This window comes from Carcharodon carcharias, chromosome 7 (genome assembly GCF_017639515.1).
Source record: "Carcharodon carcharias isolate sCarCar2 chromosome 7, sCarCar2.pri, whole genome shotgun sequence".
Lineage (NCBI taxonomy): Eukaryota > Metazoa > Chordata > Chondrichthyes > Lamniformes > Lamnidae > Carcharodon > Carcharodon carcharias.
Window position 1 is genome coordinate 145,999,177 of NC_054473.1, and position 22,966 is coordinate 146,022,142.

The window sequence follows — 22,966 nt, forward strand, 5'->3', positions numbered from 1 at the left end:
AAGGAACTAAATGAATAAAAGAATAGGACATGTTAAGATCTGGCATCGATGGAATGTTTGATTTCTAAAAAGAAAGATAGATGTTGTTGTTATTGGATTGTAAAGTTTCTGCAGGGCTCATGAATGAGAAAAGATGGTAACTACTGCATGTGTAAAACAATATGAAGATATGATTGAGGACAGGAGACAGGGTTAGGGAAGCAGGAGACAGGGTTAGGGAAAAAGGACACAACACCAAAATGGGAACTGGAATATCTCACCATGGGTATAGTTCAATTGAATATATCAATTTGGTATTGATGTATATACTAATGAAAGGAAAGTGTAGATGAGATGAATAAGGTGGCTGCTTTCTCTTGGAGATATTTGTGTCATTGCCTATGAACTTTTTAAAGAGAACTGAATCTGATAATCTGGCCACCACCTGAGACATTGGGACACTACAGGGGGACACAAGCAAAGATCTTGAGACAGAGACCCCCTTTGATCCTTTGAAAAGGTTACCTGAAATCAGGAAGAATTACTGAATGGTGCATCCTTTTAAAGACAATGAAATCCCGATGATGAAGTTAATTGGCAAAATAGAGAGCGCAAATCCTATGAACCTGATAAACCTTCCACAAAAGCAAAACAAGGATTTGTGGGAAAGGCAGAGGGATTACCACCAAGCATTATGAAGTGACATGTAGCGGAAGGAACACTGCCCGAATAGGAAATTTGGGGAGAAAAAAAATCACTGAAGATCACATCCAACAGATAGGGAAACATGTGGCGATGACTTATGAATATGAAATTCCAACAGAGGATTAAATAAGGAATTGGGACACCGGTGTGAGTATTCAGGAGTGATTTGTAATGTGAGAAGTAACTGACAAGTGAGAGTACATGGTGCAGCTGCACTGAAAACCGGGTCGCAGGCTTGCCCAGCTACTTGACAAACAGCGTGACATGGAATAATCAATATAGCCTGAAGAGGAAGAAAATATTTTTAAATGATCAAGGTGCTGACACATACACCATAGAGGCAATTAGGGTGGTAATGGTCAGAGAGAGTAAAAGTAATTTTGGATTGGGACAATTGGAGGTTAGGGAGAAATAATACTTAATAACATTTATCCACAAGGTGGATACAGGTGAAGGGAAAGCTGGAGAATATTTTAAGTCCACACATGACCTACTGCTTTAATTATATGTGCTTACCTATGCAACCCACAGGGGATCCCTCTTTCTGGGAATCTCGTTGGTTGGGTATGGAAAGAAAGGGAATAACTTTGTGTGCCAACATCCTGTAGGGATGGGGACAAGAGCTGCATGTAGATTTAACACCACCCTAAACTATACCCCTGAAATTTCCAGCACCGCCATGAACCAACACAGGTGGCATACCATGGAGAAGGGGAATACTGCGTGACCATCAGCGAGCCTCAATACCAGTACGGTCACATCCACTGCCCAGTGACCAACTCAAGTTTCTGCTTCCAAACCTGGTCCTAACAATAATCGGACATTTGGCAATAGCCCACATCCGCCCTCCTCGCAAGGAGCGGGTAAATATAACTGACGATCTAGAGGAAGACTTACGGAGCTACCTGCTTCCTGAGGGGAAGTGAATCCTGAAGCTACCAGAACATCTACTGGAGATGCGGAAAGAGGCTCAGGTAGCAATGAAGCAGTAATACCGAATCCAACAAAGTTAAGCAACTGGAAAAGGATGTGAATACTGAACTAGAGGGCGCACCATAATGGCGGGCAATTTGGGACTGGGGAATTAGGATGAACATTCACCCTTGGATCAGAATTACCTTTCATGAACTGGTGGTAGTGCAACTGTGAATTGCTTTATCAGACTTATGATTGAATGTTGTGCTTGCTGCAGGCATTAGAGTAGTAAGCAAAGCACTGCGCGAGCCTGAGAAGAAACATATGTCGTTCAGGAAAATACAACCATGTGAATCTAACCGCCTGCTAGGCTAGTAGTGATGGACTGAGGAGCACAGGATAGATTAGCGTTAGTTGGCCATCTTGGGGATTAGTAGCCAAGTGCCAAACGTTGGGGGGACTAAACTGCTGCTTGATTCACTTACAGCTGACTCTGTGTCAAGTGTCTTTAGGTACACCACAACAGTTTCAAACAGAAAAAAAAATCAAGAAATATTCACAAAGGATTATGTTTGTGATAAAAATAGAAAGACTTTTGAAATGTGATGACAATTACATAGAAAACCAGCACAAAATGAGGAGAGTAATCTATTAAAGGGAAGGGGATGTGTGTGAAATCCATTGCTTTATCCCTCAGAATGTCACAGAATACCGAATGTTTCCCACAGGTGTAAACAAGATAAGTACTTATATATGAGGACAATATGTATTTTTGATGTGAAAAAGAGGAAATTAAAAATGTTAGTGGAGCATTAAATATAATTTATTTCCTTACATCCAGTTTTTGCAGAATTTCCATTGTGGGGGCAAACATCCAGTCATGCATGTTTATCTCGGGTTGTTGCTCGTGATAAGTACCAGTTGATATACTTGTCTGCCGCTTCACTTTTGAATGTTTTGGAAATTCCAGCTCCTCAAAACTTACGAACTGTGGAATTCTGAAAAACAGATTTCTCAAGTAAACCCTGCTTAAGGAAAAACACTATAAAACAAAACAATTTTTGATTTAAAAGGAAGGATTTAGTTAGACCATACTCCTCCTCTTCACTTATCCGAAGGAAGTCTAGTTGTTCCACTACTGCACTAGATATTAATGTCTGTAAAACAAAAACAAAGAGTTGTTCACAAATAGAAAACACTGTTACGTTATTAATACTTATATCAGAAACATTATGCTTGCATTGTATAGTATGATTAGTAAGGAAACTAAATATATTCATTCACTTCAAGGCTCATCGCACAAAGAATGCAGAATGGGAAATTTTATTTCTTTGTGATTTCTTTGACTCATCCAACTTGAGCAATCCATTTAACAGTGCAGGCAAGCAACAGTTTAAAATTCAGTGATGGCAAATGATGTAAAAACCCTCATTTTTTAAATGAAAGACTTCTGCCACATTTACAAAATCATGGCCATTTCTATGACAAGCATAACCATATGGAAGCCAATGATAAGAACCGAAACAACTCTTCAACTGGATCTTCCCGTTCTCTTATACTATTATCAGGATACTATCTTTAGTACTTAATCTTCACTCTTTAGGACTGGATAAAATAACAATGTATGTTTGATTTTTTAAATGAAACTAGTTTGGGCACAAACATTTATATGGCCCTAATTTAAAACCAATATCTAGAAAATATTTCAGATATATTGATCTATTTTGATGAAATACATAATTGGAGAATTAGAATTTACTATCATAGAAATAGGAAATATATATGTCAGATCAGAAAAGATAAAATCAGAAAAACTCAGAAGAACAAATGTTCTTGCTGAATAAATGCTGCGTGCAAATTGGCTGCCATGTTTCTGACAATACAATAGTGACAACGGTGGGCAACAGGTTTAACCATTCATTGCCTCATCTGGATGGCCTACATAGAGCCCTACTGGGTCCTGCTCACTATTCAACAGTCATTCTGGAATGGAAAGATAACTCCCAGCTTTTCTTTTTTACAAATCACATTCTTAAATCCTTCTCCCCTATCTCCTTCAGCCTCACTTCCAACAAATGTGAGGAGCTCTTGAACCTTGTAGTAAAGGTTATGACCATTCATTCAACTGCCTCTGTCGTTTTCCTTCCTTTTGCTAGCCCATCAGGCAAAAGTTTCCCTGCCTAGCCATGTGGAGCATCTTCAGACATTCTACCACTTCAGAGGTGCTATATAAATGAAATTTTCAATGAAGTGAAATATATAATTGTTAGGACAGATGGAAGGTGAACTAGATACACCATCATCCTCTTCCAGCCTTAAGGTTTTCTATGTTTCTATTCATTTTATGAATTAGCAAAACAAAGCTAGTATCACTTCTGGCCTAATTCTTGTCCTATAAAGTACCAACAGGCCCAACCAAGCAGCATGGAAGTAAAAGCTGATTACCTGGAAATGCAAAGTGTGGGCTTCCCAACCCAGCCAACCTTTCTGATGAACTTTTCGAAGAATCATAGAATAGAATCATAGAATAGGAGGAGGATGTTTGGTCCACCAAGCCCATGTCAATTCTTTGCAACAGCAATTTAGTTAGTCCCACTCCCCTGCCCTTTCCCTGTAGCCCTGCATTTTCTTTTCCTTCAGGTGCTTATTAAATTCTCTTTTGAAGGCCATAATTGAATCTCCCTCCACCACACATTCAGCCAGTGCATTCCAGATTCTAACCCCTTGCAGCATAATAAAGATTTCCCGCAAATCACCTTTGGTTCTTTTGCCAATTGCTTCAAAACTATGTCCTCAGATTCTCGAACCTTTTGCCAATGGGAAAAATTTCTTACTATCTAGTTTGCCTTGATCCTTCATGATTCCGAATGCCTTGACCAAATTTCTGCTCAATGTTCTTTTCTCTAAAGAGAACAATCCCAGCTTCTCTAATCTATTCATGTAACTGAAATCTCTTATTCCTGGAACCATTCTCATAAATCTTTTCTGCACAGTCTTTAAAGCCTTCACCTCCTCCTTAAAGTATGGTGCCAAGAATGGGACATAATACATTAGCTGTGATCGAACTAGTACTTTATACAGGTTTGTCATAATTTCCATGCTTTTGTAATCTAGGCCTCTTATTTATAAAGCCCAGGATCCTATATGTTTTGTTAATCACTTTGCGAACCTGTCCTGCCACCTTCAACGATTTGTACTCCTAGGTCTTTCTGCTTCCTTTAGAATTGTAACTTTAAATTTATTTGGCCTCTCCTCATTCTTCCTATCAAAATGTATCACTTTGCACTTCTCAGCATCAAATTTCATCTGCCACATATTCACCCATATCACCAGCCTGTCCTCTTGAAGTCTTTCACTATACTTCCAAGTTTTATTAATTCACGAATTTTGGCATTGTGCCCTGTACACCCAAGTCTAAGTCATTAATATATATCAAGAAGAGCAGTGGTCCCTTTACTGACCCCTGGGGAACACCAACTTCCTGCAGTCTGAAAAACAACTGGTCACTACTAACAGAGATTTTCAGAAGCTAATCTATCACATTCTGAACTTGAAATCATTATGGTTAACCCGATAATGAACAGCTTCTGACAAATTCATACAAGAAACATCACCATATTAATATATTGATTTGAGAATTATTTGTAATTTTTCATACTGATAGGGGAAAAATTCCTATCAAACTAGAATAATTTATTATTAAATTTCTCTTTGCAATGTAATCATCTGTAAAAGCACCGACAAGTGGAATGCTACGTAGACATAATTTGTACAATAAATGGAATATAACACACAAATCTTCTGATAAACTAAAGGAGCAGTAAGTGGGCAGGAATTTTTAGGTTAACATAATGAATAAGGTTAGTTAGCTTACTCAATGATGTGTCCCTTTATTGTGTTGATTTCTGCTCATATCGTGCCAAAAAACTTTAGGTTGCAGGTGCATTGGCTACATCAATCAAGCTAGTAATTCTTATCACACCCACAGATTTTTATTCACTTAGGAAATACCACATACAGTCCATAAAATTTACTCATTTTGATTTCATGTACCTGAAGTCTGTCAACATGAACTTTCACTCCTCCAATAATACCATTTTTGAATGCTGCCAGCATGTCCAAAATAGGGTTAAGTCGACTCCCTCTAAATGGAAAAAGTTGAATCAATTTAGATTATTTTTATAATTTAATATTTGGAAAAGATGTTGTGAAAAATAGCATTCATAACAGAAAAATCCCTTACTTTATGTTATCTTCACGGATCAAAACAAGGAAGAGAGGACGCCGATTCATCTTCCAATACTGCTTAGTAAACTGCAGTAAATTCTGGGGACGAAGTTGAATAAGAAAATGGCAGTTTGGTAGCCAATTTTAACAATTACTTGTTAAATAATACAACAATTTGTAACATTGAAAGGATTGTCAATCCAATTATCTATGTACACTTTTTAAAACATTATGCAACACACATGCCTATGCCCATCATGCTGTGAGCACCATATCTTTTAAACATAAATTCTGTGTTACCTGATTACTCAAATTTTATCTTCATAAAGATCAATGAAGCACAATTAGGTAGGTGTTGAACACCCAGTCAATAAAGATTGTGAAGCTCAAGAAGTTATGGGTGATCAATACAGCTATCATTTAAAAAAGGTGAGTCAATCAGATTGCTTACAATACTTTTTGAAAATTCTCTCAACCACCATCTTGTCTTCCCCCCTAAGCCAAATACTTATGGCAGAAATAAGGTTTGTAACATAATAAAGCACTAAAAAATTACATAAAAATTAGGAAACTTAGCCAGCTATTTTCTTTGTTAGAAATGCTACTAACAATGTTTTTCGTTAAAGTTTTTGGCTGTGAGAACTCGGAAACCAACCATTCACAGAGCACGTCAGATCTTGCCACAGGCTGTGACATTTTTAAAATGGAAAATACCTATCACAGTACTACCTATAGAAGTAACAGGAACTAATATATAAAATTTAATAGTATTGATGTTTACATGATAGTTGTTTTAGTGCACACACTCTTAGGGCAATGGCATTTAGTTTTGCTCAAGTGCTAAGTCTTCACATGTAATCCTACATTTTGAGAATTGGCAGGCTAAAAGATTGTGGGGTGGAAGGGAATCACAGTCCTTTTCTGAACTACATTCACATATGCATACTCTCCAGCAGGAATTAATGAACAATAACAAGAAACAGGAACCACTGCTACCTTTCCTTCTTCCTAGCCAATGGAAACCTGTATCAATTACAGTACTTGGTTGAGATTAGTTGACTCAATGAAGACTGAAGACTGGAATCTTTCTGGCCTGTACAACTCAATACAAGACCACTCATTGGATTAGGCATTTGGGACACTAGGGATGCCCAAATGAAATTTGTGTAGCTTTTGAAGAGAACAGAGTCACAGAATTATAAAATGGTTACAGCACATAAGGAAGTCATTCAGCCTGTTGTGTCCGTGCTAGTTTTCTGCAAAGCAACGAGCTAATTCCATTCCACCATCCTTTCCTCATAGTTCTACAATTTCTTTCTTTTCAGGTGCTAATACAATTCCCTTTTGGAAGTCCTAATTGTATCTACCTCCAACCACATATTCAGAAAGTATATTTCAGATACACAGTACTTGCTGCGTAAAACATTTTCCCTCATGTTGCCATTACTTCTTTTGCCGACCACCTTAAATGGATGTCCTCTGCTTCTCAGCCTTTTGGCCAAAGGGAACCATTTCTCTATTTTAACTCTTTCCAGACCCTTCATGATTTTGAACACTTCTATCAAACCACTGAACCTTCTCTAAGGAGAACAAGCCCAGCTTCTCCCATCTATCCACATAGTTGAAGTCCCTCATCCCTGGAATCAATTGTAATGTTTTTGAATACTTCAATTCTGCTTAATTTTTTTACATGCAATCTGTAGAATTATACAAGAGGAACAAAATAATTTTCAAAACGTTTTACAAAATGTTACTTATAACAAACTAAATAAAACGAATAAAACATGAAACATCCAGACAGCTATAACTTACTAAGGTAAACTACATTTCTGCAAAACTGGTTTGGTGAAATATCTTGATCATCAACTGGTGAAAATCCATGAAAGTTTACAGTGAGGACTGGTTCACAATGTATAAATATGGGGTGGAGTAATGCAAATTATTATTAAAATGGGACTTTCTTTGGTGGTGTCAATTTTATGCTTTCATCCAAGTCAGTAAGCTAAACCACAAACTTTACACAAATTCAAATAGGAATTGCTTTAGTGATTTTAATTAGGGTATGAACTAATTTTGTTGCAGGTAGTCTTACATTTCATAAACACTTTAAAGCCTAAAAAAGTAATAACCTAATCTTAAATTCATTTATAAAATTCTTTGCTTATCCTTTTCCTAGAGGTAAAACAGTTAAATCAACTCATTCAGCTTTATATACACAAACACCAATACATGATTTGTTTAATTTACTCCTATCAGCTGTTGCCATATCAAATAATGAATTAGTGTTTGTGCTGTTTTTCCAAAACAAGATTTGGACTTTTTATTTCTATTGGCTCTCAGTTATATTCGAGTCAAGTCAAGCAGGGGTTCTATGATTCCTTAGATACTACCTTTATGTCATCAATCAGCAGCATGACATCTTGAGCCATGTAAAAGTCACTCAAATCAAACACAATGGGATAGCACACAACTGTCTTTCCTAGAATTCTGTAAAGCTGCAATAAAAAGAGAATTTAAATATCACTTGTGTTTCAAAACGGAATTTGATGACAAAGAAAAAATAAGGTTTTAACATGTAGATAGAGAATATATATAGTCTTCATGATATATGTAGATTTAATCCTAATCACAAATCATCTGGGTATAGATATACATGTACATATATTAAAGCCAGTATTAAAAACCATGGGCCATAACCTCCAATCTCCAGGATGTTGTACCTGGGTGGTATCCCAGAAGATGCGCTGGGGGACACCCCTGGATGTCCCAAGCAAGGACTGCAAGGGAATTTCCTGGGAAGCTCAAACTTTCGATGGGCAATTACCCTGCACTGGGAACCATCTGACACCCTGATTTAAATCAGAGATTTAGGATGGTTCCTACTCTCAACAGGATAATTACCCAGGAAAAGTTGGAAGAATTCTAACTCCTGGGTAACTATAGTACTGATCGGAGCAGGATCCCTTGACTACAACCCCAAACTGCCCCCCCACCCCCAACTATTCCTCACCACCCCGAACTACCCTCCCGACCCCCTGACTACCCTCCCAGCCCCCCGTCTAGCCCACGCAGCCCCGACTATAATCCACCCTTCTCGACTATTCTCCAAACCCCCGACAACCCTCATCATCTCCCTGGCTACCCCCACCTCAGGCTACCCACCCCCACACCCTGATTACCCCCCCAAACCTCCACTGACCACCTGACACCCCCGAGCCACCCTACCCCACCAATGACCATCCGATCCTTCCAGCTCATCCTGCCCTCATCCCTGCTTGATTGCCAGACAACCACCCTCCCTCACTGATCCCCTGACTGCACCCCCCTCACCACCCAACCACTCTAATGCACCCCACTGATCACCTGATCCACACTACACCCCACAATAACCAAGTGACCCTCCCACTGATCACCTGATCCCCCACACCTCCCATTGGGCCCCCAACTCTTCCACCCCCAACCAACAACCTAACCTACCCGTGGATGAGGTTTTGTACAAAATGCAAAGGCCACCTGATCTATTCGCCTGCCCGCCAACCAAACGGATGAGCGGGCAGTGAAAAATATAACTTAATTAATCGCTTAAGTGCCTTAATAGGCCTCTTATCGGCAGGCGCGCTGCCAACTCTCACGCGTGCCTGCCGGCTGAAAGACTGCTCAAGTGTGCAATGACTTTGGGACGCTCGCCTGACATCACGCGTGACTTTACGTCCAATCATCTCGGGCGCGTGTCTGCCCGACGACCGTAAAATCCTGCCCCATGTTTGCAATACCACAGGAGATCAACTACTATATAGTACATGAATAAACTTCCACATTATTTTGGCATATATTCCTTACATTATGAAAATGGTGATTTTTATGCATTAAACTCAACAATTTATATAATTTCCCCTATAATGTCGAAACACTGACCTTTGACGTTCCAATACATCCAATGGGTCTGTTTGGTCTTCCGGACAATTTAAGCTTTTTATTTACGCCCAGGTGGAGATAGGCCTGCAAGTACGGTACTTATGAAAATGAACATCTCTCTAGAATTAAATCTCAAGTGCAAAAAAAAAACATTTTTGCTACAAACTATCTGATTTCTTTGAAAAATATTTAAATCTATTCATTATATGCAATTCTTGCTTTTAAAATATGTATTGTCATTATGGTCCTAAACTGTGTACCAGTTAAATTAAAGACCTAGTTATTACATTCTCAGTGAGAATCAAGGAGAACACAACTGATAGTACTCTGTCTCATAAGCAGGCACTTATGCAACTGAAATGTATTCTATTGGTAGTATGCTAGAATATATATTTACCAAGTCTGGCATCATTCCAAATATTTTCCATGGTTCAGCATTATCCTTCCATGCTTGGTCTTTATGATCTCAATGTTATTTTATTAAAAATTGACAACGTTTATCATAACTTTTTATGTCATGAAGGTCCATATTGAACTACTGCGATAGTAAGAGCCTCCAACAATAAATATATCACACATTTAGCACATTTTAAAAAGGCAAAATTTGTTGTCTGCGTGAAACTCTCCCATATATAAAACTGAATTGCAATTATACAAAAGGAAGGCCAAAGAATTTTACGTTTAGTTTTTGTGACTATGCAGTCTCCAGTAAAATTATGGCTTTAAAATGATATCAAAGTGAGATAAAGTTTGCTAAAATATCTATATTAGCCTGTACAAAGCAGTCTATTTTACTTAATCAAATTATTCTTTAAATTAATTTTATATCATCTTCTTGGAGGTTTATAACGGTGTTGGTTTCTATCAGAGAAATTGCTGGTTAACTATGTATTTCAAATACAGCCAACCTTTCAAACATAAAGAAGCAGAAAAAGGAATTGTATATAAAAGACATAAATAACCATACAATAATATGCTCACTGTAATTATAAATATAGCCTGCAAGAAATTTGGAAATTATGTCCATTAACATGGCACCTGATATGGCTTTGTCTGGATTTAGAAATCTGGATAATAATCTCTCAATCATCTCTCATTCCTTCTTTCTTCCTTCCTTATTTCCTCTCTTTTATCTCTCCCCTTCTCTCACTCATATTCTGTCTCTATTTTACTCCATCCCTTATTTCTTACTTGCTGTTCTAATTCCAACTACCCTATCTTTCTTTTTCGCTTTATCCTTTACGTTTCTACCTCCTCACATTCCCATTCTCATTTCCTCCTTCAGTGAAGTTTGTCACTGTATACATATAGAATCATAGAATGGTTACAGCACATGGGTCATATGGTCCATTGTATCTGTTCTGGCCCTCTGAAGGAGCAATTCACCTAGTGCCATACCCTGCCTTTTCTTCGTAGCCCTGCAAGTTCTTCTCTCTTCCAATAATGATCCAATTGCCTATTAAAAATCAGGCTTAAATCTGCCTCCATACACACTCAGTCAGTGCATTCCAATTCTTAACCACTTGTTGAGTGAAAAAGTTTCTCCTCACGTCATCATTATTTCTTTTGCCAACTACCTTCAATGTGTGCCTTCTTTTTCTCGATTTTTCCAGCAATGGGAACAGTTTCTTTCTATTTACGTTCTCCAGACCCCTCATGATTTTGAGTACCTCCATCAAATCTCCTCTTAACCTTCTCTTCTCCAAAGAGAACAGTCCAAACTTCTCCATTCTTTCTACATAACCGAAGTTCCTCATTCTTGGAATGATTCTTGCGAATCTCTTCTGCACCCTCTCTAATGCATTCACATCTTTTCTAAAGTGTGGTGCCCAGAGTTGGACACTATACTCCAGTTGAGGCAAAACCAGTACTTTATACGGGTTCAACATAACTTCCTTGTTTTTGTACTACATGCCCCTCTTGATAAAGCTCAGGATACCATATACTTTATAGACTGCTCTCTCAACCTATTCTCCCATCTTCAATGACTTATGCACATATGTACCCAGATCCCTCTGCTTCTGCATCCCATTTAGGATTGTACCCTTTATTTTACATTGTCTCTCTGTATTCTTCCTACCAAAATAAATCACTTCTCTACACTAAATTTCATCTGCCATATGTCTGCCCAATCTGCCAACCTGTATTCTTTTGAAGTTCTACACTATGCTCCTCTGGTTCACAATACTTCCAAGTTTCCTATCATCTGCAAATTTTGAAATTCTGCCCTGTACACCAAGGTCTAAGTCATTACTGTATGTCAGGAACAGCCAGAATCTTAACACTGATCCCTGGGGAACTCCACTACAAACCTTCCTCCAGTTTGAAAAACAACTGTTCACCACTGCTCTTTATTTCTCATCACTCAATCAATTTAATTTCCATGTTGCTACTGTCCCTTTTATTATTTGAGCTCTAACTTTGCTCACAAGTTTGCAGCACCTTATCAAATGCCTTTTGGAAGTCCATTTACATCACATCAACAACACTACTCTCATCAACCCTCTCTGTTACTTCATTATAAAACTCTTTCTACAGATGTTGCTTGACAAGCTGAACATTTCCAGCATTGTTCATTTTTACTTCAGATTTCCAGCGTCCGTAGTTTTTTGCTTTCATTCAAAAAGGGACTGCTGGAGATGACTCAAAAACTCCCAAAATTACCAGTTTTGATTTTTGTGATTCAATAGGAGTCCACAAAACAACTATGGATTGCCACCAGCCTGCTTTTTCCATCCTCCCAGACATAACTCTGGGCCTCAATGTGGGCTGGAATTCTTAAAACCGTGTAGTAAAGTTACATATAATAAACAAAAGTTTTATATAGAAGGGTAAAATTGACTCCAGGCAGACTGTAGGAAAAGGGCTGCTGAGGTTCACCTTGTTAAAGACAACAAAACAGAAAAAGATCAACTAAGCATCTTGCATAACCCAGTTCCAGACTGACAAAAGACCTACCCAACTTGGATATGTTAAAGACATTGAAAGAAAACAAATGAAATGTCAACCAATCTTGGGGCTGTACTTGAAGATGCCCATTGTTGGTAGGCCAACACCCCAGAGGTGGGATTCAAAAATAAAAGAGCTAGTAGTAACCTGATAATGTCGAGGAAGGGCTGGTTACTGCAGTGCACTCTATCTCATTCCTTGTTCATTGCCTCTGAGCCAGCTGACTTACCCATGAGAGAAAATCATGTGTTATATCACAAACTGTGTCCATCAAAATGCTTAGAACGCCTTGACAAACCTGAGCCAATCATTTTCATTAAGGGGTTAAACTATAATAGAGCATTGTTATTCAAAAGAACGTATATTTTGGGGTGTCAGAGTTTTAAAAAACTATTGTTAAAGCAATTCTAAATCATGCATGAACTGAAGAAGCAGTTTAATTTTAATGTATTTTTTTCTAGTATTTAATAAATGATTGGGGCTGCAATTTGCTGGGGTAGGCCACTTAGTAGCATGTCTGGTTTTTTAGCCTTCTTCCTGAAACCTTCCACTCAAAATGTTTTTGCACTATAAATTGCTGGAAGTGTGAGCTGATTACAGTGCAGTGAGGGCAAGGAGGCACCTGGGACCTTGGTGAGCAATTGGACCAGTAGTGTAACTCTTTCGAGTACAAACACGTTTCCACCTGTTCCTATTCAGATGAAGTTACATTGTTTCATAGTTTGCCATTGTGAGATTTGAACTCTTGATCTTGGGGTTACAAGCCCAGTACCATAACCATAAATAGCCTTTAGGCCAAGCTGGACCAGTAGTGTATTTCCTTTCCCAATGAGATTAATAGATTAAGCAATAAACAGAGGAAGAACTAAGGAGGGTGAATTCAATGCCAATCAGGTACATAAAGAGAGAGGGAGAGAAAGATTAGATTAAGAGAGAGAGAGAGAAAAACAACAGAAAGGAAAAGAAAGAAAAAAATAAAAATTTGAAATGTAAAATTAAAAAAAAATTCCAACAACAATTCACTACCTTGAGGAATGAGACCCCACATTTCTAATGGTTCACTTTCTGGGCCAGTGAGATTGATTGACAGCCATTAATAATTATCACATTGTTGCACAACTAATTACTGAACTTCACTTTCCCTGATGAGGTTAATGGATAAATTAGCGTGAAATTCAGTAACTTGATGAAATTGACAGAAATGTTTGCGAATTTAACAATGGAATGGTGTAAATTGCCCAGGAACTTGTGATGATTTTCAATGCATGGCGTCTCTTGCTCACCACAGGCTTCTGGACAACTTAAACATTAATAATGCCATGCATCGTTCATATGCCATTATTTTTCAGCAAATTCTGGCCCACAGTCTCCTTTGCAAAGCCATGGTTTATGCCTGGAGATTATTAGGATAAAAAAGTCTATTAAATTAAATATAAAATTTAAATCTCATGGAGCTAATTTAGTTATCCCATCTTAAACTGTAAAATCAATTTCTGCATTTTGGTCCTAGAACCACAACAGGTGAGCTGCATCAGGGTACCACTGCTATCCTAACTTGCCCTGATCCTCAGACCTCTCTGTTCTGGTGCAACGTCGCTGCTGCCATCAGAAGCCCCCATTCAGTTTAGAGGGCTAAGGAATTTAGGCCCCGGAATCCTTTAAGTTGAATGAGAAAAAACAATGCAACTATACATTGAGATGCTTACTATAAATACATAACATTTTAGAAGACAGAACAGGATTCCCTAATGGTGTGTCAAAATGTTATATTTAATTCGAACAAAGTTTAGAGATATAGGAGATATGTAGATATTCAGCCCTGCCTGTTCTGCATCTTCATTCCATCTACCCATTCCTTAAATCTTTAACGCACTTGTCTTACAAAAATTTATCAATCCCAATTTGAAATGTTCAACTAACCTAACCTCAACAGCTTCTTGGGGCAGAGGGTTCTAGATTCCCATTATCTTTTGTGTGAAGAAATGCTTTCTGACACACCTCTGAACTCTACCTTTAAGGCTATGCCCCCTTGACAGAATAAAACCAATGAAAAAGGTTTTTTGGGGTGGAGTTTATTAAAATTATTTTAGAATTGGATGTTATGAAAAATATCTTCATTTTAGCTCACTGAAAACATAATTTTATTCATTGCAGCTTTTAGGGATGACTTGCTTTTTAAACCCTGTCACGTAAATCAGTTTTACATCATTGCAATTACATTTTTCATGCAGATTATCTCATTGGCATTCAGCACAAATAGATGAGACATCAATTTAGCCGATAATTTATACATTTATTGAAAGTTATTAGGCCAAACCTTTGGAAATAAAAACAAATACAGAGATTTGTTTAAATTATGTTTTATGAAAATTAAAATAGTAGTGATCCGCTGCCAATGTTTATTATTGCTGTTGCTGAGTCAGAAGACCACTGCCATTTATCTTGATTTTTGTAGGTCATGCTAGAAGTGGAATCTCAGTTGCACAGTAGGATAACTGCATCTCCATACGTAACACAACAACTGAACATCTTCACTGTAGCACAGTTCTCTAATAGCTACAAGCTTTATGAATGCAATCTAACCAAAAGCTATTATTATATATTGTTTACCTTTGCAAGCTCCTGTTGAGCCCAAATTTGTATGGGTTCTACTTGCTGGGGAGTCTGGGTCTGTATTCCATATGTGTTGAGAAACACTTGCAGGCTACAAACACAGAATGCTCAGCTTTTATTAATACAACATATACTAGTAAGAGTCTTGTAAAATGCAATATCTGAATTTTTCATGCAAGTTAATAATGTCTAAGACACAAGTTATAACTAAATTAATATTCTCAGAGTGTCAGCTGTATAATCTCTTGGCTAAAGATAAAATAAATACTGTAGATGAAGCAGAAGCTTATAATAGCCTGTCTAATGGGCTATGCATCACATACCGCTGGCTTTCAGCAATCAGGGACACATGAACTACCACATCATTTTCTGAAAGGCCCTGAAAGACAATAAAAATGGATGCATGTCATGTATCAAGAAAATTATGAAAACATGCCAGTAACTTTGAAACAGAAGGAAAATTAGTAAAAACGAGCAAAAAATATTTTGATCAGCCTGTTTCTTCACACAATCTATCGCTTTACAATCAATTCAATTTTGTTGAGAGAGCAATGCAACACTACAGCTGAAACCCATTAATCTAACAACTACCCAAAGGGGTTTATTGTCAATGCTATTTAGTATGATGCATAACTTGTTGTTTGGTGCAATACATTCTCCTATGCTATCAATGAACTGTCACAGTAGGGTTCTGAATGTAATGATCTGAAGCAAAAAAACATTTGTGATATACTATGCATTATTCAGCAGCTTTTACTGCAGCATTAAATGTAAAGGTGCAGCATTACAGGATTTTAATATGCTTTACACAGCAATTGTGCTATAGGACAGAATCTTCTGCTTGGCGTGCGGGGGCGGGCCCTACACGCTGACACGTAAAATGACATGCTGTGACATCGGGCGTGCATCCCGATGTCACCGCGCATCATTCCGATCTTTCGTTCGGCAGGCGCACACTGGAGTCGGCTGCGCGCCCACCAGTCAAAGGCCTGTTAAGGCCATTAATAAACTAATTAAGCAATTTGACAGGGCTGCCAGTCCAACCGTAAGGTTGGCGGGCAGGCGAAGAGCCCAGGCGGCCTTCGCATTTTTCATGAAACCTCATCCATGTGCGGGATGAGGTTTCATGAAGGGTTTATTAAATTAATAAATATTTATTAAACATTTGATAAACATGTCCCAGCTTATGTGACAGGGGACATGTGTAAATGATTTCTAACTATTTTATTTTGAGGTTTGAACTTGAACTTAATCTTCCTGAGGCAGCTCCGTGCCGCAGGGAGATTACTGCGCTCTTTCATGCACGCAAGCCTCGACTCTCCCTCCTCCCCTCGCTCGCACAGGTAATGCGCTACTGGGTGCGTGTCACACTGGGCGGGCCGAATGACACCCGCCCACATAAAATGGCGGCGCACAGCTGATTGCGGGCGACGATCGGCTTCATGTCCGCCCGCGACCAAAAGTTCTCCCCATAGTGATGTTGAAGAAACCTTGTTGAAACAGGTCACCCTAAAATACAATATTATAATGAACCAATATGCTACACGATATCGTTTTTTCAGTGGTACAACAGTTCATCCTGCTGATGAACACCATCTGGCCCTCCACATTCCTGCAAAGAAATGTATTACTGAAGTTGGGAAGAGGAGATAGTCTCTTTGCTCACCTTTGTAATTTTGTAATAAATTCACAGAATAATTGGGCATTATTTGAAAAGCTTTTGTACATATCTGGACATTTATTTGGCTGGAAGTGAGGGGAATTAGAAAGAATTCCGGCTGTGCAATATTTAATTTGTTTCCGTGTAGTTCAGGTGTGTTAAACAGCAGCACTCCACAGGAGGAATATAATAAATTTCTCTACCATTTCTTCAACAGCTTCCAGTAGTCCCTATAAGGATAACTTGTTAGGACACTGCAGAACTGGAAAACTAGTTGGAACATAGACGGTGCATACTCCACTTAATTTTTCATGCATTTTACAAAAGGGGCCTGAAACAAGCATATTACCTTTTCTGGATATTTAAATTAGCCCAATGTTGCTCAGACAGCCACCAGGTACACTTAAACTAAGGGGAGAAGATAAACTGCCAACTCTTTCGGTACTGATGTTTACATCACTTAAAGAATTAAATGATGAACTAAAGGAAGTTGCTGTTAGTACTTTGATTTGAGTTATTTCTTTTTCTTTACTGCATGTATTTTATATCTTGTAAGCCAGGGGTATTCATTATCTGAGACAATCTCTAGCTGATTCTCACTTCAAAAAGTCATAAAGGTAAATTATATAGTGTCATATTCTTGTAAAAGTAGAACCCCATTGCCTATTTCGCTTGCGTCAATTTGAATTGCTTAGCATAATTGGGTACTGCCAAAACTGGTGTTGTAGTTAAAACAGTTTTCAACCTATCCAATGGCTTCTGACACTCCAGTGTCCATTGAAACTTCTTGTTTTTTTTTAATAGTTCAGTAAGTGGAGCAACCGCTTGGCTAAAATTTGGTATTTATTTCCAGTAAAATCCACTTATGCCCAGAAATCTCAAAACTTCTCATTTTGTGGTAGGTACTGGGAAATCCACGATAGCCTTGACTTTCGCATCTCTCGGAGCCACCTTACTATGTCCAATGGTACGGCCTAGGTACGTAACTTGTACTTTTGCATATTCACTTTTAGCGAAGTTCATCACCAAATTGGCTTCTTGTACTCGAGAAGATAATTTTCCCAGATGCTGTAAATGTTCCTCCCACATCTGACTGAAAATGATTAGATCATCAATGTAAAAGGCACAATTGCTTATGTTTGCAATTACTTTGTCAGTCTTTAAAATGTCGCAGGTACATTCTTCATACCAAATGGCATGACTTTAAACTGATATAGTCCAATTGGTGTTACAAAAGCTGATATCTCCTTTGCTCTCCAACAACGGTACCTACCAATATCCTTTTAGCAAGTCAATCTTTGTGATAACTTTCGATTGTCCCACTTCCTCAATGCAATCTTCCAGCCGTGGTATGGGATATGAATCTGCTTTTGTTGCCGCATTCACTTTTTGATAGTCACAGTCTTTGTGTTCTATTGTACCAGTACAATAGGTGAACTCCAATTATTGCAACTAGACTAAATTATATCATTTTGAAGCATGAAATCAATTTATTTTTGTACTTGTGATAAGTTTGCTGGATTTAAAATATAATGTTGTTGCCTTATTGAAGATGACATTTTTATACATTCATCATGTAAAACTAAATGTGTCTTTCCCAACTTATTTCCACAAATGGGTTTGTGTGACTGCAATAGCTTTTCCAAATCACCTTGACACTTGTTTGGAAGGTAATTCAACATTTCATTTAAATTTTCAAGCACCCCTTCATTATCCAATTTGATTAGAGGAAAATCAATTTCTCATCATCCACCATCACTAATACCTCTTTTTGTTCCTCTTCCCTGTTAATGTACTTTTTAAGCATATTTACATGACACACCCTCTGCTTCTTTCTTCCATTTGGAGTATTTATTAAATAATTTACTTCACTCAATTTCTTTTCAATCCTGTAAGGCCCACTAAATCTTGCATTTAATGAATTACCTAGTACTGGTATCAAAACTAGTGTTTCTTCTCCAGAAATAAAACTGTGAATTTTAGCTTTCTTATCTGCTTTCACTTTCATCATTTGCTGTGACATCTTTAAATGTTCCCTAGCCAACTCACATGCTCTGTTCAACCTTTCACTGAAATTTGATATGTAATCCAGGAGAGTAGTTTCTGAATTTTAACCCAATTTCTCATTAATCAATTTCAGTGGTCCCCTTATCTCCTGACCACAAACCAGTTCAAAAGGGCTAAAACCAGTTGATGCATTAGGAGCATCTCTAATAGCAAATAACAAGAATGGAATTCCTGTATCCCAATCCTGTGCATAATCCTGACAGTATTCTCTTATCATAGTTTTTAAAGTTTGATGCCATCTTTCCAAAACTCCTTGTGACTCCAGATGATAAGCTGTTGACTTAAACTGTTTTATCCCCGAACTGTTCATTACTTCCTTAACAGCTGTGACATGAAATTTGACCCCTGATCTGATTGTATTTCCTTAGGTAAACCACATCTTGTAAAAAAATTTAATTAACTCCTTCATAATCTTCTTAGTTGTAATACTTCTTAAAAGTATCATTTCGGGAAAACTGGTAGACACATCCATTATTGTCAATGAATACTGATTTCCACTTTTAGTCTGAGGGAGGGGTCCTACAAAATCAATCATGACCCTGGCAAAAGGTTCTTCAAATGCTGGTATTGGGATTAAAAGTGTCGGCTTAATCACTGCTCATGGTTTTCTTGTTATTTGATATGTATAACAGGTTCTACTGAAATTGACTACATCCCAATACAATCCTGGCCAAAAGAAATACCTCTGTATCTTTTCCCATGTTTTCCTAATTCCTAAATGTCCCCCCATTGGAATTTCATGAGTAATCTTCAGAATCACAGTTCTATACCCTAATGGGAGAACAATCTAATGCACCTCCCTCCAGCTTTCATTTGCTGAGACATGATCCAACCGCCACTTTCTCATCAAAATACTTTCCGGAAGGTAATACCCCCATACTGGAATACATTTTGCTTCTGTTTCTGAATAAGCTTTCTGATATAACTGTTTTAATTGCAATTCATTTTTTCTGTAATTCCACTAACCTCTGAGTTAAACATTTCAGCTGAACTGTCCTGTATTCCTTCCTCCTGAACAATGTTATCAAATACAGCTAATTGGATTTCAACACCTTCTTCGTGCCTTTGAACTGTCTGCTTATCTTGTTCTTCCCGATGAGCCTTTGACCTCATTACAACACAATCAGGAATCAATTCAGGATGTCCCTTCTGTAACACCTCTGTTGAAAACACTTTTACAGGCTGCTCAACTACCATAGGCATCACCCACATTTGCGATCCAGCTATATCATTACCCAAGATAAATTGAACACCTGCAACGGGCAATTCTTCCACCACTCTAACTATAACTTCACCAGTCTTCCATTTGCTCTTTAAATTTACCTTCTACAACGGAATAGATTTAGCATCTTCATGAACCCCACTTATTATTACCTGCTCCTGCAATACTCCCTTTGAACAACAAATATCACTATCTCACAACATTAAGGATTAACTAGCTCCTGTGTCTCTTAAAATTTTAACATCTTTATCTACTCTACCCTGTACACATGGAAAGACTTTCCCTTCACATACAAAATCTTTAAACATTTCTGCAACCTGCTCCTCAGAATTCTCTTGAGTAAACTATGAACACATTCCCATTTCTTTACCTTTTACTGATTCTCTATTTCACCTGAACACAAACCAGTGGTTTCTCCTGTACCTGAACCTCAGAACCCATAGTAATTTTACTTCCAGAGCTTTCTGTATCCGAACAATTCCAACAGGTTTTTCTTACAACCTCCAACACGCTGACTTTGTGTGCCCCACTTTATTACAATGAAAACACCTCAATTTTCGAATGCCACTTCTACCTCCAGCACCTTTCTTTTTACTCTGAGAAAAAACTTCCTGGGAATTCCCAGCCACTCCTTCTCTTCCCTGACTATTTACCTTCCTTTCACCTTCTCGCTTTCTATCCTTTTCCAATTTGAAAGGGTGACGACAAAGAGATTTAGCTCTACGAATTAACTCATAATCATCAGCTATCTCTGCTGCTTGTCTTACAGAATCAACCCTCTGTTCCTCCACATGAGTTCTCACTACTGAAGAGATTGAATCGTTAAAAATTCTTCCAAAAGAATGACTTCCCTAAGAGCTGCATAGGTTGTTTCTATTTCTAATGCTCGTATCCACCAGTCAAAATTACTTTGTTTTGTTCTTTCAAACTCAATATAAGTTTGCCCTTGCTGTTTTCTCATATTCCTAAATTTCTGCCTGTGTGTTTCAGGAACCAACTCATATGCACTCAAAATAGCCTTTTTCACCACATCATAATTCACCGACATTTCTTCTGATAGCGAAGCATATACCTCATGCGCCCTATCTAACACCTTAGGCTGTAATAATAAAGTCCAGTTTTCCTGTGGCCATTTCATCTTTTAGCTAGTTTCTCAAATGAAATAAAGAATGCTTCAATACCTTTTTCCTCAAACTTTGAAAGAGCTTGTACAAATTTAAATATATCTCCACTGGGTTCTACTCTGGAAAAAAAATCCTTCCTCAACAACTGGCGTCTCTTTTTTAACTGCCAACATTTTCAGTTGGGATTCTCTCTCTTCTCTTTCCTACTTCGCTATCTTCACAATTTTTTATTCCCTTTTAAAAGCAATTTCTCTGTCCTTTGCTTCAAATTCAAGCTTTTTCAGTTCCTCTGCTTGTTCAAATTCAAGTGTCTTCATTTGTAACTGAAGTCTCACTACCTCCAGCTGTGACTCACTTATGTCAGGTTTCACTTCCAATTGTAGATGCTGTGCTATACTTATAATTATATCTGAGTTCCTAGCTACCTCAGATAAGTTAAAATTGGGGTTATCTGCCAACTCTGTTAACTTAGTTTTGGTTATTTTTTCCAACCCAATCAGAGTTATCTCTTCCACTCCCAGACAAGTCTTAGCAATTGCCAAAGTCATCTTGCAGTCTCACCACTTCTAAAATACCTCACTAACTCCTGAAGTCAAAGTGCCTCTTGTATTTGTAAGCTTAAGATTCACCAATTCCAAACCAATCAAGGAATTAGAAATATTTTTATCCTACTAGAACCCTCAATTGTTATAAGATAGAATTTTGTTAAGGCTGACCTATTTAGAAATCCCAAGGGGAAACTTTAAACAACTGTCATCGCTTATATCATAGCCTATATTTTTAAATGGTATGTTTGAGATGCAACTTTAAATTCAGGAATCAGGGCCTCAGTTCTCGAGAAGTTTTATATTAAACTAAATGAAGCATTTTATTAAACACATATATATGGCTACAAATTACTACTATCATAACTTTTAACAAATTCCTGAACTAATCTCCATTAAGGCAACAGTAACCCATAGACCTAACCAGACACCAGGCAGAGTATTTTCACCTTTCAAATTCAAAATGATGTTCCTTTCACTTTGGTTCCTGTGGAGACAGTTGTAGGCTTACAGCTACTTTGATCTTACATTACCTCTGCCCTGCACACATAAAACTGAAGTTATACCTAGCACAGCTCATTGAATGTAAATTCTCATTGTATCACCAGCCTTTTTGAACAATAAAACCCCTTTCATCGTACCAATGTCATTAGTAATATAAACATATTGCTTGGTCTCTGTTAGCTGGGTGCCAGATTTCACTCGCCTTCTTGAATGCTCTATTAAAAAAATGCAAATGCACTCTACCTCTCTTACATCTCAAAACTAGTACACATTCAAAGCACCCAGCTAACTAGCTTTAATCCAATTAAGACACATCCACAGATTAAACCTCTATTTTAAAAGAAAAATATTTTCCAATAATATTATATACACTGATAGCTTCATGACACTGCTCAGGCTGCCTGAAATGTGCTAGCAGATATCAATAAGTGAAGAGCATGCTTGGGCATATAATCATAAGACAGCAAGGAGGAAAAAACAGTAAGTAAATACACTCCTTCCAAATCTGTTCTTTTGTTCAAACTCACAAGTTTAAGGGCCT

At 37.8% G+C, this 22,966-nt stretch overlaps 1 protein-coding gene across 5 annotated transcripts in view; it reads right to left on the reverse strand.

Moving 5' to 3' along the window:
- The window catches only part of phkb (phosphorylase kinase, beta), a 290,351-nt gene that overhangs the window by 62,524 nt on the left and 204,861 nt on the right, over window positions 1–22,966 (reverse strand). For all 5 annotated transcript variants that reach the window (XM_041192251.1, XM_041192249.1, XM_041192250.1 and 2 more), the window contains 8 exons: window positions 15,627–15,682; window positions 15,301–15,394; window positions 9,742–9,825; window positions 8,217–8,321; window positions 5,843–5,925; window positions 5,653–5,743; window positions 2,695–2,756; window positions 2,435–2,597 (listed from right to left, as the gene is read on the reverse strand). In XM_041192251.1, coding sequence (XP_041048185.1) covers window positions 2,435–2,597; window positions 2,695–2,756; window positions 5,653–5,743; window positions 5,843–5,925; window positions 8,217–8,321; window positions 9,742–9,825; window positions 15,301–15,394; window positions 15,627–15,682 — 738 coding nt within the window. The remainder of the gene's footprint in view (window positions 1–2,434; window positions 2,598–2,694; window positions 2,757–5,652; window positions 5,744–5,842; window positions 5,926–8,216; window positions 8,322–9,741; window positions 9,826–15,300; window positions 15,395–15,626; window positions 15,683–22,966) is intronic.